Below are 15,641 nucleotides of genomic sequence, written 5' to 3' on the forward strand. Positions count from 1 at the left end.
GTTGACTGTCCTGCTCAAACTGTTCTCAAAGGGTCTGCGATCACCCGCTCTATTTGAAGGCTTGTAGATTAGCAAAGGTTGTGAAGTCTGCATTCTTGTGTGTTACAGCATTATAATAATTATTATTAAAAATCACCCCTGTTCATTTCTTACCGCAGGTAGCTGCTGTTACTGGCAGGATACTGGTGATGGTGGTAATGTTCAGGCTGGCTGTGCCAGAAGAGCATTTTGGGATGAGATGAAGCGTTGTGCTCAGCTAAGAGGTGGTCACTGCAGTGGCGAGAGGGAAGAAAAAACAGATAGACACATTCTGGTTAAAGTTGCAGTTGTGTTCCTCTCTACCTTTCCATTCAACTGCTGCCAGTGAGTTTCCTGGTGTCACACTCTCCACAGAGGCAGGCAAAGGAAGAGGCTAGGTGCTGCCTAGCTGCGAGGCTTTATTACTAGTGATGTGATATCTAGTGCAGCTCAGACCTCACCAGCATCCCAACTGACCTCGTCCCCTCCCTCCACACTGCCAGGGTGCCACCGAGCAGAACTGCATGTTACAGAGCCAGGAGAAAGAGCAATCCCATAGCACTTCTGCCTTAGAGACGTACAGTTCCCTCTTTACACACTCTGCTCAGCATACCTGAACCTCCATAGGCATGACTGACTGAAGAGAAAAAGAAAAAAGTGGAATATACAATCACCTCTTTAAGGTAAGCGAGAAACACTCAGTACTGTTTCCTGTATCCCTTTGGCCTGTTCATTCTGTATGTGTTCCAGTGGCAGGCTACTACAGAGTACAACTTTATAGTTACCTTCTTACCATTAAAAAATATTTCAAAAAAAAAAAATGAAAACACTGTCAGGAAAAATATTTATTCCAACACCCACCCACACGACCCCTCACACACACACTCTAGGGAAAAATCATATTTGGATGCAAAACAGCTGCTTGGTGCACTCATGTCTCAGTTCCATTTGCTTGCCTGGGTTTGCAGCCAGGATTGTAAAATCTACATTAAAACCCACTAAACAGTACTGCTCCATCGTGCTAAGACCTTGACACTCAGAAATAGAAGGGGGCACACATCCAAAAACCTCATCTGAAAATAGTTACCTGCAGAGGGCACCCATTCTACTTGAAATGGGAAGGACTACTGATAAACAGTAGTAGTTCACTGGGGTTTTTAGTGGTTTTAGTGCTGGTTTTTTTTTTAAATACCACCCGCACACAAGCACACATTGCTTGTTCCCTAGAGCTCATTCTATAAAAATATACTTTCAAATGGTATTGCAATCTTGTGACAACATGCAGCCTATGAAAAATCAGAGTATCAAAGAACAAGGTTCTGGAAAACAAAAAGGAATTATTTCTAATAGAGTGCTAGTAATACGCAGCAGTCAAAATAACTTCATATAAACAACATCGTTGGTTATTATTTTTCATAATATGAGGCAGTTCTCCTTTAACTTACCGTTTTTATTCAACATCAAACACTACAAACAAAGAAGCAAAGGGCAGAATAATAACAGGAAAGGAACTGTAAATATGGGAAGAGAAGGAACACCCACATGTGACACTGTCCAGAAAAGCAGACAAGAAATGGGCCTGCTGGCTTAGTGATCCCACAAGATAATTCTCTTCCACGAGGCACTTAGGTACCCCAAGGAGGGCTGTCCTTAACACAGACCTGCTTGTGCACACAAATTGATCTTTGCTCCTGCTGGAGAAGTCTTTTCAAGGTTATTTTTTCACTTACATGTCTATCTGTAACTGCCTACTCTTAATAAGCACCCTTCTAGCAGGCTACAGGAGTCCCAGTGATCACTGCTGCATTTTTAAAATAAAAAGAATATGTATCCAGGAAAAAAAAAAAATAAAAAAAATCACCTGTCCACTCTGTCTCCAACCCTAGATTTAGGCAAATATGTTAAACGTGTACAGTGCATTGTATTTGGAAGTCCCATTTCCCTTTGCACTGATTATTCTCAAGAAAAGGACTACACATCCCTCAAACCACTTTCATAATCTTCCCTTGGGGCCGATATGAGCTTCCCACAAAGGGGGTAGGCATCTATTTTATTCTGTGACTTGTATTTCTATTAAACGTAAAGAGCAAAACGACAGATCCCCCTTAACTTGAAGAGCTTTTGGTCCCTAGCACAGAATGGCTCCCACACTATGTGTATCCCGCAGAGGTCCTGTGGCTTTAAAATCATCTGGCACTTTTTTATCACCCCAGAATAGCTTGTTGCTTTTAACAGATGCTGGTTTGTCAAAATGCAGGTGGGAACACTGCAGTTTTGATCAGTCTTTTTTTGTGAAGTCCAGGTGAGCAAAAGCAATAGAGATTCCCAGACTAATCAGGAACCGATTTTATTTTTTATATATCTATATACACAGATTTACATCTACATATATATACTATACCAAAAAACCTGGACTCTTATTTTTCATCTTTAGCACAGTAGGCTTTGTTACTAGCCCTTTTAGAATTAATTTTGGTATTTTTAAGTAACACAAGCACAACACATCCAAAGTCCTAGATTTGTTCTTCTGTCAAGAAAGACAATTTGCTGTCATTGAAAATAACCACCCCAGGGGAGTCCAGGCAAGCAGTTGCAGATTAGGCTTCTGGCCTGGCTTTACCCCGTATGTTTTGAGCATGGATAGGGAGCAAGAGCTGTTAGGCCTAGGTACTTCAGTTCTCTGGTTTCAGCCCTCTCTGTCGTTAGCTTGTCCAGCTGTTAACAAACCTTTGACTCTACTGACCGCAGTAGTAGGCCATAATAAAACACAGAAGCATCACCGAAAATGTGCCCATTCAGTCTTTTGCCTTCATTTGATTTTTCAAGTATTATGCTTATGCAGACCAAAAATACCCAAGTCATTGGGTTATATCAAATAAGCTACTACCTTGACAAGATCAGGTGTTTATTAGTAGAGGAGGGTGAAATGATTGAGGGCTATTCTGATCTTAGTTTCTAAATACCTGCGGCTTCTGTTCGAGGTCTGTGTTACAGGTACCCCTCACGGTACACAAACAATTTCAAACTTGAGAGTGGGGCCACAAAAGATGCTGCTACAAATCATCATATCCCACTGCGACCGCTGTTCCTGATGGTGTGAGAGAAGCAAAGCAGAACCAATATTGTGGACTTCCATGCAAAAGCACTGTGGGGAGAAAACTTTTTTCCCCCCCTCCAAGGGTTGACAAGGTGCTTGACTTAAGCACTCACAGCAGTATTGACTTCCTTGTACGGAAAGTACTAGAGAGAACATTTAGGAAAGATGTTATTATTCAAACTGAAATTAAACACTACCAAATAACAATCAGTATTTATTTTCTTTCTTCTCTTTACAGTCTTGTGTTTTGACTGATCTTTGTTGCTAACAGAATATGGGTAAAACTTTGAGTACAGCTTAGTTTTTTAAATCAGGATGAACTTCCCAGGTTATATTTAATTCTGGTATTTTGCCTCATGAAGCACTGTATATTCCCCACACCCACACCTGCTGCCCTTGACTAACCTCTAGACATAAAGGTATGTGGTTAAACGGTCTTGCAAGTTTGGGGACAAATAAGGTGAGTTTTTTTATCTTGCGCTGTTTATTGTTTAAGGGGCTATTTTTGTTTCTTGCTTTATGATTTGCCCAGTAAGTACTAAAACAGATCTCAGCAAAGGAGCATTGTATACACAAACAACAAGACATTATTTATTTAAAACATCTCTTGCTCTAAGGCATGTGTATGGCATGCAAAGGCCAACCTGAAATTTAAGGTGGGGAAGCTAATGTTTTGCTAATGGGTGGATCTGTGCTGAAGTTCTTTCCCATGTGGAACCTGAAAACTTTGTTGGATTTTTCCATGAGCAGCATCCAAAATGATGAGGTCACCTAAGGCATCATTCAATTTGCTAATCTTTTTTATAGTGATCAGACTCCTCACTTCATTTTCTGATTGCCTTTCTGAGAACAACACAAATGACCTTAAAACACCAGTATTGTAACTGGTTACATACAGAATGCCATTGCTCTTTGCTTTTAGCAACTAAAAATTATTCTACAGACAATATATGGAAAAATTCAATCAGGTACCACGTTAGGACATCGTAAATTCACTATATATTCTAAAAATTTTATTTAAAGGAAGTTTTTGCTGTCTCGTGAGGATTTTCAGTTGTGTTTAAAATACTAGGTCAGTTTAAAATCAGAAGACATATTTATGCAGGAACAATCCCTACACACTTCAGCCCCAGAACAGAGTATAGAGGAGAAAGTACTGTTACTTTGACGCATCCTGTTCAGTTGCTGGACTCTTTCTGGCTGTGTAACAGTTGCTGCCAAACGCAGGGGAACTCTGGAATGAAAACACCTGTCAAAGCAGACACTGGTGACCCTGTTCACCTAAATCACTCCACAAGTGAGGTATTCACATTGATGTGACACTCCCTGCTTGGATGTGCTATGAATCCATCAAACGTGTATGTGAAAGGTGCTGAAACATATTTCTAGCCCCTCTTTCTACTCTTGAATACACAGCCTTCCCGTCTCTCCTATATACATTGTTAGTGGGGCTGTATCCCTTGCCGCTACTATAATGAGTGTAAACACTAACAGGTAACAATCACAGGCAAGAAAAACTCCTGCATGTGACCCACGGCTGCACTGATTTACAGTTCTCCACACGTCTCCTGAGACATTGAGAGCTGACTCAGCCATGTCTGGTGCCATGTCTGGTCACTGAAGGTGGCAGAAGGACACAGTCAATGCCCACAGATGGCCTGTGAACAGCAATGCACTGTCTGGCTGCTGCAGTTTAGGATAAGCAGCGACGCCTGCATATCCTCCATATCCACCTGATGGCTTTATTCTGGATCACTGGGTGCTTTTGGACATCCTAATCTGGGCCTGCTTAATGCTGAAGCACTGTAAGGACTGCTGTATTTACCAGTCCTTCCTCTGTGATACAGAACTCTCAAGAAGCAGGGCTGCCAACAGAAAGGGGAAATGGGAAAAACCATAGATAACATTTTTGGCAGATCTCCTAAATTCCAGCAGAAATCTCAGAACACCATCAGCAGAGACATGGCAACACATCATGGGGTATGTGACCAGAATGGCACTCTGCTTGACGCGCAACAGCGCTGAGCACACCGAACACCTCAACAGCTCCTCCTGATCACCCCGATGACGTACATTAGATAGGCAGCACACCCTATGCTTGGGCTTCAGTGTCTCCTTGATATGAGGCACTGTGAGAACTAACTTTATAGGTAAAGGAGAAATATGGATTGTTCTAATGCTCAAGGGTCAGTTTACAAAAACCGTAGGTTTGGATTTTTCTGAAGAATGCTGGGTATGCTCCTTTCCTCTTGGGATCTAGTCCCTTTTTAAAGTCCGAGTCTCCATTGCTGTGTAGTTTATTCCTCCAGTGTCATACTCCTCACATAACCTACTTTAAATCTAAGAGAATGTGATTAAGGTGTTGAGGTATGAACTGACAAATAAATGTCTTACTGACTTCACATCTCATGACACAGAGGCACGAGATGCATTACCTTTGCTTTCTTCTGCTGTCTTTTAGGAAGACTTGGAAAGCCTGCAAAGGAACCTACCATATGGAGATCATTTGTGTGCATAGAGATTTAAACAGCAACAGATAAAATTTTCATTTAACGCATCACATCATACCGAAATCAAAACTTAGAAGTTAGCAAGTTTTTATGGCTATGACAAAGGATGGTTTGTTTGGGTTTTTTCAGGATTCAGGAGTGTGTAAAGGTGGACAAGTTCAAGTGTTTTTCTGCTATTCTACACCTGCTGTGCACCTGCTTTGTAGCCTAAAAACCAGCATTTGGACTCCCAGACTCCTGCAGCAATGTAGGCTTCCTACGTGCTCTGACACAGAAAAGACAGGTCAGTTCCTTCTCATTCCAAAGGGACAGAGTCCCTTTTACCTGAGGCTCTGAGGCAGGTCTGGTACCCTGTCAGCTTGAACATTTTCAAGCATTGGGCTGTCTTGGCTTTATGGAGAAAATCCTCCAACATCAGTGTTTTCCTCTGAATGCCCAACGCAGACATCAAAAAATGCCGTATTGCAAAAAAAAACCAACCCCAAAACCCTTCCTGAAAACAAATCACAGGGGATTTTAAAGTTTCTTAAGGACAAGAGCTACAACTTAGAGGGGATTAAGTATATACACCCTGTCTCACTTCTCATACTCTGCAACAGGGCAAATATCTCCTTCCTTATGTGGTTCAAGAAGCAAGAGCTCATTAACAGACTTCTGAGAAAAAGCAGCCTCTGATGACACCAGCAGCTACTTCTGAGTGTGTTTTTTAAACGTTTCATTTGACTATTTCTGAACAATCAGGTAACATCCAACTAAGATTTCATCTCTAGGGCAAATACAGGCTTTATAAATAATGATGCATGAAAACTCCTTTCAGAAAACAGACTGTTTCATCTGGGCAAAACAGTTCAATTGATTAGTTGGCCAACATGGTCACAGATGTCATTTGAAAGATCAAACACCCTATCAAATACCTCAAATTCTCTACATAAAATAAAACCATCTATGATTACATTTAGTACGGTGTAAAAATGCTTTACTACATCAGTTTATGCTGAAAGGACAAAAATATAACAGGCCAGAAATTACTACTTTACCAGATTAGAGGTTTTCTGCACTTGCATACCGTTAGTTACATTGGAAGTTTAAGCCAAGTCGAAATCTGTTTCCTTGTCAAGAAAGAAGACGTATTTCCTTGTCTTCAATTTTCAGAAAAAAAACACCCCAAATTCTGAATATGACATTGTCCCTTTGAAAATGATCATAAGAGAAAATAATCTTGAGTAACAAACCTGTTGAATTATGCTGCAGTTACTCCCTATGACAGGCTGCTGAGAATGGTTCAACTGGGTGTAGTAACTTCTGCTGTGTCAGGTTGGCACTCAGCAAACCCACAGAGAGCACAATAAACATAAATATGATAGGGATAAATGGGCAGTCTGGGAACTGGAGGATTATCGGGAGAAAGCAAGCTGATGTCTTCTCCCAAATTAAACCAGTAAACTGATCAGTTTTGCAGGGGCAGCCTAGTTCCAGGAAAGATGAAAATCAGCATTCATATTACATTCTCTACAGAAAACCTGTTACGTTTTCCCCCCACGTTGTAGTTAAATCTTCCAACTCTTTAAAAGCATGTACTTTAAATATTTGCTTTGTATATTATAAATATTCTCTTGAACAAATTAAAATTTATCTTTTTGATTCAAACAAGTTTTTCAGTGGCAAGTATGAAAAACTAATTGTGCTCATCTGACAAGCGAAAAAAAGAAATCAAATGTCAGTTACTGTTTTTCTATATTTTGTATGTTTCTATACTTAAGTATATTCTGAGATCTCAGGGTTCCCAAGCTGTGCAGTTTGGATGATCCCAGTTAAAGAAGTTTCCTCATTTGCTGACTGGATTTTAGGATAATAAGCACATTTACTGAGAAACTCCCAATGAAGGAAAGTTTGCTAATGGGTTATTTCTGCCAGGACAGAATCACAACTGTTTGTAAATTGCTGTTTAACTCTTGGAAACTTCAAAATGGTATTTTGCAAGCAGTTTTGAATATTGTATTGTTTCTTTAAAGTAAAACCAAAAAAATCTGTAGCTCTTGATGTATTTTAGGTAGATGTAAGTGATCCTAATGAAGCACATTTTGAGGCAGTAAGATGGGAAAAAATGCTGGATAGCGAAACATGGAAAGTATCTTTCTTTAGTGGAAAAAGCTACGTACCTGCACATAACTGGTTGATGTCCAGACTTGTTACCACTGGTAGTAGGTAGAAAAAAACCCTAAACTTTATCTTGGGCATCAAAGTTTTTGCAAGTTTCCCATTTCAGCATGCTTCCTTTCCTAGATCATGATACTGTTTACCAATGCAAATCTTTGAACCCCCTGTAAACTCATGATAAAAATCAGTACTGCAGTCAGTTCTGTTAACTGTATGTCAGGCTAGATCCAGTGGTCTACCCAAGGAAGATATATATAACAGTAAAAATCAGACACATAGATTTAAGTTATGCAGTAGAGAGACATTCTCAAGTCAGCTAGATTGGTTATTCCCTCAACATCTAGCCATCCCTGCCCACAGCAGAGCCAACACTGTACCTTGTAGGAGCTCCCTTACTCTATTCCAGACAAACTAGACTAGGGAACAATCTCAGACTGGTCCTCCAGCAGCGCACGGGGATCAGAAACTTCTGCCAGAGATGCTGGCAAAAGTGTATGAACATCTTCTCCTGGGCTTTGAGGGTCTTGCCTGTATTGGGGGGGGATGCGGGGAGGTGGAATACAAAACGCCATTTCTTAGTGGAGTTTGATTAGCATGTTAAAATACTGTGAGCAGTTTGGGCCTGCGTTCTCAATAGGCTTTTTACCTGGGTATGTTTGCGAATTTACTCAAATGTTTAAATATTCATAGAAACTACTAAGAATACATAAGTGTTTCAGGAGACAAGTGTTTGTTCTTTTTGCTCTGGAACTCAGACCGCAAATAATAAACACAACTCAATCTCTTCCAACCTTTATCTTCAAAACCAAACAGGCAACTCAACTCAGGACAAATTACATAATCAGCTCCCCTTTCAATTTACATGTACTATGCCAACTTTCTTGCTAAGAGCTGAACATAATGTGTTACTCAAAATTATTTAAAGCAAATGACATCCAAGTCTGAGACATCCAAGATAAGCATTTCCTATCCTGATTTTGCATGTAGCTTTCTTTCCTTCTTCCTCTTTTTTTAGGCCCAAACCCAACCTTTAAAAATTACATTTCAGTATTCAAATGATTGCAATGACCCATCTTTACAGGTAGTACAAAGATCATAAAGAAACCCTTTCTGAAAGAACAGCAACTTGTAACTGTCCTAATTTTTCCTTGATCTTTATGCTAATCCAATAGAGAAACCACCTCCAGCAGGAACATAAGGCATGACTAATCATTGTTTGAATTTAACCGAGCTAATGGTTATTTATAATATAGGAAATGAGGGCAAAAAGCAATGCAGTGAATCTGGTAACTGGCTGCAGTGGAAGTAACTCTGTTGCAAATTCTTACATTCTGATGGCTCCATGTAATATTAAGAGATTCTATCCACTACAGCAGCCCCATGTATGTTGAAAACAGAACTAGTCATATCATAAGTAAAATATTCATTTAAATATATTGCATTTAGATTTTTAATACATGGGATATCCACATTTAGAACATTTAAAGATGGCTTAGAAGGAAAACTGATGGACAAACTTGGTGTAAATATCTTCCTCCCCCACCACCTGGTGCAAAATTTTTCAGTCACATATGGAATAAAACCCATTTCTTTCTTACCAACGTTTGTTTACACATAAAAAAAATTAGGTTCATCCAGAATATATACTGTATGTTTCAATAACTTATTTTTTTCAGTATGAAATACCATCTTCAAAAAGATGACAAACAGCAGTCATCTTGAAATGATCCTCTGAAAATAATTACCATCTGTAGAAAAAGCAGGAATAACATATGGGACTAGTAAGCTTAGAATTTGTGCAATTTTTGAACTTTTGTATAATCAAAATGTAAACTACAAGATTGCAGACTGAAAAATATTTTTAAAATATTAAAAAAATAAAATGCAAACAAATGTATAATGTACAAATAAATGAAACAGTAAACAAGAAACCTGCCTAGATGAAGGAAACTGGGTGTTCATAGATTCTATTCCATTTCCAGAAAACATTTTTGTCTAGCATACCTATATTCACAGCATGTTCTCAAATGCCAAGTTAGATTTAGTAACAAGAGTATATAAAGAAGCATCATTTGGACACACAAAACTTGAAGATTAAGATAAATTTTTTTAACCAATGTTGTATCAATCACATTTATAATTTTTCTTATAGCATGTGACCAAATAAAACAGAAAACCAGAATGTATACATTGCTAACTTTTAAAGTAATGTTATGTACATTTTATTGCCAGTATATGCACAATGGTAAGCATAGAACTATAAATACACAATGTAGTTAAACAGTAGAAAACAACAAGGATGTTACACATAACAAAGGAAAGAAAGAGGAAATACTATTTTCTTGATGTAGCTTCTAAAAAGGGCTAGCGACGAGTTATGACAGTCTTGGTTTTAAGTCTTTACATATATTTCTACATCTTTTCCTCCAAATAAATCTCTGCAATGGCATTGCTTCTTTAACAACCACATCTTAGCTCCTTCTATTGCATTCACTTCAAACTAAAGTGAAAACAACCTTTCATGTAACTACAAGCATCTGACTTAATTTTTATTCAGTTTTGCTTTTCAGGGTTCCTAGCAAATAAAGTGTATAAGTAGTTTCTTACAATATTTGGCTGCAATGTTGAAGAATAAGAGTTCTGAATACACATTAAGTGATAATTTTGGAAAAAAAAAAAAAAAAAGAAAAAACCAAAAAAGAGTATTTTCTGTAGATAGTTCTTCCACCGGGTGCTATATGCAGCAGCTCAGTCAAAAATTAGTCACCCTGAAGAGGTAGAGAGAATTTTAGCCTAGCGTAGATCATCATCCTTGGCACCGCTATTTTCTCTCTTATCAGGATACACTTCCTACAACTAGACAACATCACAGTCAAAGGGAAAAAAAGTTATGGGGGAAAAAAAAAGTTCCACCATTCCTGGGAAGGGCACTGTTCCATCCCAATTCTTAGTTAATCAGCTTGCTGCTTAGATCCAAGACCAAAAAAAAAAAAAAGACAACATTTAGGGACACATTTACTTGATCTTTGTTCTCTTTCCATTAACAAGTGCATAAATACAAAGAACCATTATTCACAATAAACTAACTCTTTTTAAAAAATGGAAAAACAAACCCTGGAAACATTTCCACACCTTAATCCAGATGGGTCTTGAGGATGCTATTCAAGAAAACCATGCAAATAATTTGGTGCAGCTTTCCCAACTCATCCAAAATATATTTCATTTTTTTTTAAATTAAAAGGTGGCAAGATCCATAGCATTTGTGACTATTCCCCCTCCCTCCCCATTTAAATTCAGTGCAGAAAATCTTGGTGCTTTTAAGAAGGTAACGAATAAATAGTTTTCTGCACTGTTGTCATAAAATCCCATGTGAGTTACAATACAAGACTACTTGTTCCAGCAATTAGGTTGAGAGGAAACATTCTAGTGATAAAGATAAAATACATACTGAGCATGCTTGGGCAGAGCACTCCATTCTGAAGCATCCTGCTTGAAGAACGAAAGGTGACAAGGATGGTTCACGTCCATCAAGTGACCATTAACTCTGCTGCTAAAAGCAGACTGCCACACTATCACCAGGTCGGCAATGCTACCCTGAAAGGGCTGTCTTCCACATTAAGAGGTACTGGTTGTACCAGTCCTCTGCTGCGCACACTAAATTCTTATTTATGCAACAAACATACAACCAATGAACAATATCACTTTTACAGAACTGGATCAATCCAGCTTTTTTTTTATAGGCTTATTTCTCAATCTCCAGAATATCCCAAACAAGCTGTAAATAAGATGATGAACCACCACCACCACAGTGAGCAAGTCTCACTGCAGTTCAGACTAGTTCAGCCTTGTTTCACATCACTTCTTGTTTCTAGTGAAGGATATGATACTCAAACAAAATAGCAATAAAAAAGTAATGTTATCTGCAGCTGAATAAAAGCAACAGAATTTATAAATTTTAACTTCTGAAGCTTAAAGCATACCTTTTTAATTAGCATTAAAAAAATTTTTTTTTTAATACAATAACACTGGCAAAAGTTAATGGGAAGACACAGAGGTTTGTGAACAGGATAACTGATGGATTAGATTATTTTTAGATTTTATTCTGCTTTGATCAACTGATGTTAATACTGTTTCTCCTTGAATTTGAAGTAATTCTATCGCAACAGTCACATGCAGGCTGAGGACAGCCATTGGTTAAAGAAAAAAACCCAAACAAACAGAAAACAAACAAACAACAAAAGAAAGGGAAAAAAAAAAAACCAACAAGAAAAAAGTTCCAAAAGTTGTATGCAAGGATTTTCCTTTCACTGAAGAGGGCCTCGCCCTTGCTTTAGGAGACCTGGTTAACTCTTGTCAGCTTTATTAGCTTTGTCCAGACATATCTGCTGTTGTATCCCCTGGTCCAGAGACTGTTTGTGCACGTTTGATGTAAAGGTTCAATAATTTCATCTGCAAATTTAAGCCAGAAATTCACTCGGTTTAGTATTTACACACTGTACAGACTACAGGCATGGAATAATAAAGGAGACATTACACCATTTTCTTTTCCCCAAAAGCAAATTTGTATTTTACACAGTTGATTCAAAGGTAACATACTTAAAAATGAAAACATCAAACACAGCAGTTTGTCACAAGGGAACTGCTCAAGCTTCTTTAAGGATGTAAAGAAGAGAATGATCTAAGGTAGCTAGATTTAGATGGAATATTTTCCTCAAATTACAATGCTGTTCTAAATAAGGTAGAGTGGGGTTTTTTTCAAGTTAATGTTGAGGGTTTAAGTCTCTAGTTAAAAGTTGTTGATGCTGGTACTTACTAAATCTTTCAATACTGTCTACAATCACATTCAACACAATCACTGCCATAGAGTATTTTTAAGATAGAACTGTCTTATTCAAAGATATACAAAATTAATTGTCCTGTTTTATTCTCAAGGACAAAGAGATTCACAATTAACATGCTGGTTTTTGCATGCAAACAGCTGTATGTAAGAGATGTCAATAAAATCATAAGTATCCTGAACCAAAAAGGACCACAGGCTGATTACTATTATAATTATTATTATTATTATTATTATTATTACAAATCAGAGGTACTGACAGGACTGATGAAAGCAAGATAACAAGGTGGTGAATAAATAAAACTGCTGTATGTAACATCTACATATTTATTGCTTTCCAATCTGAACTCGCATGAAAAACAAGACAAGAAATACTGATAGGAAAAGCCATTATCCCTACTACTGGGGATACAGCCAGTAACTAAATCCATTAAACAGCAGTAAGAAAAATAATATTTACCTTAATGCTGAGGTTTGTACACTTGCATAAATAAGGGTCTATGGATTTCAGTTTGAACATTTTATGATGAAGTTATATTAATCCTCAGAGGGACCACCAGCCCTGATATTCTCATTCAAGCATATACTTTTATGGAACTTTCTGGCAATTACATCCAAAATGCAAATGCATATGTGCAATTAGGAACCAAGATTTCTTTAAATGGTATCTTTTACTTACTTTACTGCCAGTGAGCTGACTGAGATGTGGTTTCAGTTCATCACCAATTACTGCATGAATGGCTACAAGGCAGAAAACACATGCCTTACGAACACTGCTCTCTGAATTATCATAACCCTAGAAAGCAATAAAATTAACATTAATACCTTATCAGTTAATGATTAAAAGCCTCAGAAAGCTATTTACTTATTTACTATAATAAATACATAGAAGTCTACAGCAAATTAATGCTAGTGTAGCCCAGTGAAGCATTCCAACAAAAAAACAAACATGCAAATACAGAGCATGCACTTAAAAAGCAGGCTTGCTTATTAATCACCACTGATAATCATTTTCCAGACTGAAATGAAAACCTACACAATCCTGTTCACAAGTTACACTGAAAACAGAGCTGCTGTCAGGCAGTAAGGGAGTATATAAGAGAAACTGTTCTAGATTATAGAGATGTTTACTTATAGCAGAAGACCACTCCATTTAGAGCTTACTCTGAAAGAAGTATTCTCTTAACAGCTGAAGAATCTTTTATTAACTCCCATCTTATTCCTTAAGGATCTTTGCTTCTTCTGCCACTCTGCTAGTACCACATGCCTGGCTGTCTCACACCTTGAAATGCTGGGGCTTCGACCCCAAACTAAGGTTGACATATGGGTGATTCCCACAGCCCTTCACAAAGGGGGAGTGAGTTTGCCTTTAGGCTTCCCTCCAGGGTGGGGCCGGCCTGGCAGGGAGAGCCATTGGGTAAATGAGCCCCAGGTGTCTGCATTCAGTAAGCAAAGGTCAGGTGTCCCACTGAGGGATAAAAGCTGGGACCACTTGCAGGAAGGGGCAGTGTCTGTCTGTGAGGTGGATGCCCTGTGCAGAGTTCCCTGTTGGGGAAGGACCTGCTGCCTCCCTGGGACTAGGCTCCAGTCAGGTCTGGCCTTTGTAAACCCGGGCTGTGTAGAGATTCAGTATGTGGCTTCCTTGGTCTGATGTGTTTGGCTTGTTGATTTGGTTGTCTCCCGTCCCTTCTATGGGAGACTGCATTTCACCATTTATTCCACCCATTGTTGGTTGTGCGGTGTCATTGCTGGGGTCAGTGGGATTGATGTCGATTATGTATAATCTGACTTGTTTGTACCTCCAGTGCTCACCCATGAACTGACCCTTTTGTATCAAATACAATTTCATTATTGGTTCATCTTTATGCTGGCTGTGTCCTTTATGCTAGGCATAATAATTGGCAAAACACACCTCCTTCTCAGAGGGGCCCTTCTCTGCCACTGCCTTCCTGCAGATGTATGACCGAATCCCACCCATTAAAGACAGGAATCTGCAGAATGCAGCTGTCAGACTCTGAAAAGTCCTTATCTGTTACATGCAAATTAACGTTATCTTGGTTCTTGATGAGGTGTGAAAGAATTTATTTTTAAAGACAAAGGAAGAGAAACCTCTCATATCCTTCCTGTTTTATTAAACTTTCCCCTATCACCTGCTTCTTTCCTCTTGCCTCCCAAGTGACAAAAATCTACAATTACACAGAATAAAACATGGACAATTTCAGACCAAATGATTACAACTTAGAAAAAAATATAACTAAAAGTATCTACCAAGCTTAACTATAACTAGTACTTTATAGCCTACCAAGATTTCCTTTGAGTTCTAACCACAGTTATAATTTAGCTACCAGCCAATCACAGAGTTTCTTCCCACTGAGTTATGTTGGGTCAAAGCAGCTATCAGACAAATAAAATCCTCCATGAGAGCCAAGTGATGTTATTTTTAAAAAGTCTTTGCAATTCTTACATATACAGTTGCTTTTTGTTTGTTGTGGTTTTGTGCTTTTTCTCTTTTTCTTTCTTCTCTCCTTACCTGTATTAGACCTGGCACAATCTCTGGTAAGAGCTGAGTAAGGGTTTCTTTAGATACTCTTTCTATGACTTTTGTCTGCATTTTGATTGCAGCCAGATTAATGGGGTAATCTGCAGTTTGGATAATTGGACAAAGAACTTTGATGCACTGATCTGCGCTAATAGAAGTGGCCAGCATGGAAGCAGCTTCTTCAGCCGATCTCACCACCTATTGAAAGAATAAGCAAAAGATGTGGAAAAACTATTTACAAGAGACTGTTACTGTAGTCTGTTATCTGGCAGTAATGGTCTTGAGCATAAAAATTTCCTACCAAGAGCTCTACCACACTGTAGGAATATGTGAATGAAGAGTCCTTTGAAAATCTGTTTACAAAATTACAACATAAGTTGGATGTACTCTCCTAAAAACAACTCATCATTCTGTGGCTAATCTATGTCCTTGGCAATATGTGTATCAGTTTTTTAAACCTCCTTGTTGAATCAGATCTGAAAT

The 15,641-nt window shown here is 38.4% G+C and overlaps 1 protein-coding gene across 28 annotated transcripts in view; it reads right to left on the reverse strand.

Moving 5' to 3' along the window:
• Positions 1–8,566: 8,566 nt before the first annotated feature.
• CLASP2 (cytoplasmic linker associated protein 2) overlaps positions 8,567–15,641 on the reverse strand; it is a 154,598-nt gene continuing 147,523 nt past the window's right edge. For all 28 annotated transcript variants that reach the window (XM_026843924.1, XM_026843947.1, XM_026843946.1 and 25 more), the window contains 3 exons: positions 15,150–15,356; positions 13,299–13,415; positions 8,567–12,231 (listed from right to left, as the gene is read on the reverse strand). In XM_026843924.1, coding sequence (XP_026699725.1) covers positions 12,145–12,231; positions 13,299–13,415; positions 15,150–15,356 — 411 coding nt within the window. In that variant the 3' untranslated portion in view covers positions 8,567–12,144. The remainder of the gene's footprint in view (positions 12,232–13,298; positions 13,416–15,149; positions 15,357–15,641) is intronic.

The sequence above is a fragment of the Athene cunicularia genome (genome assembly GCF_003259725.1).
Source record: "Athene cunicularia isolate RWA chromosome 2 unlocalized genomic scaffold, athCun1 chr2_part2, whole genome shotgun sequence".
NCBI classification, from domain to species: Eukaryota; Metazoa; Chordata; class Aves; order Strigiformes; family Strigidae; genus Athene; species Athene cunicularia.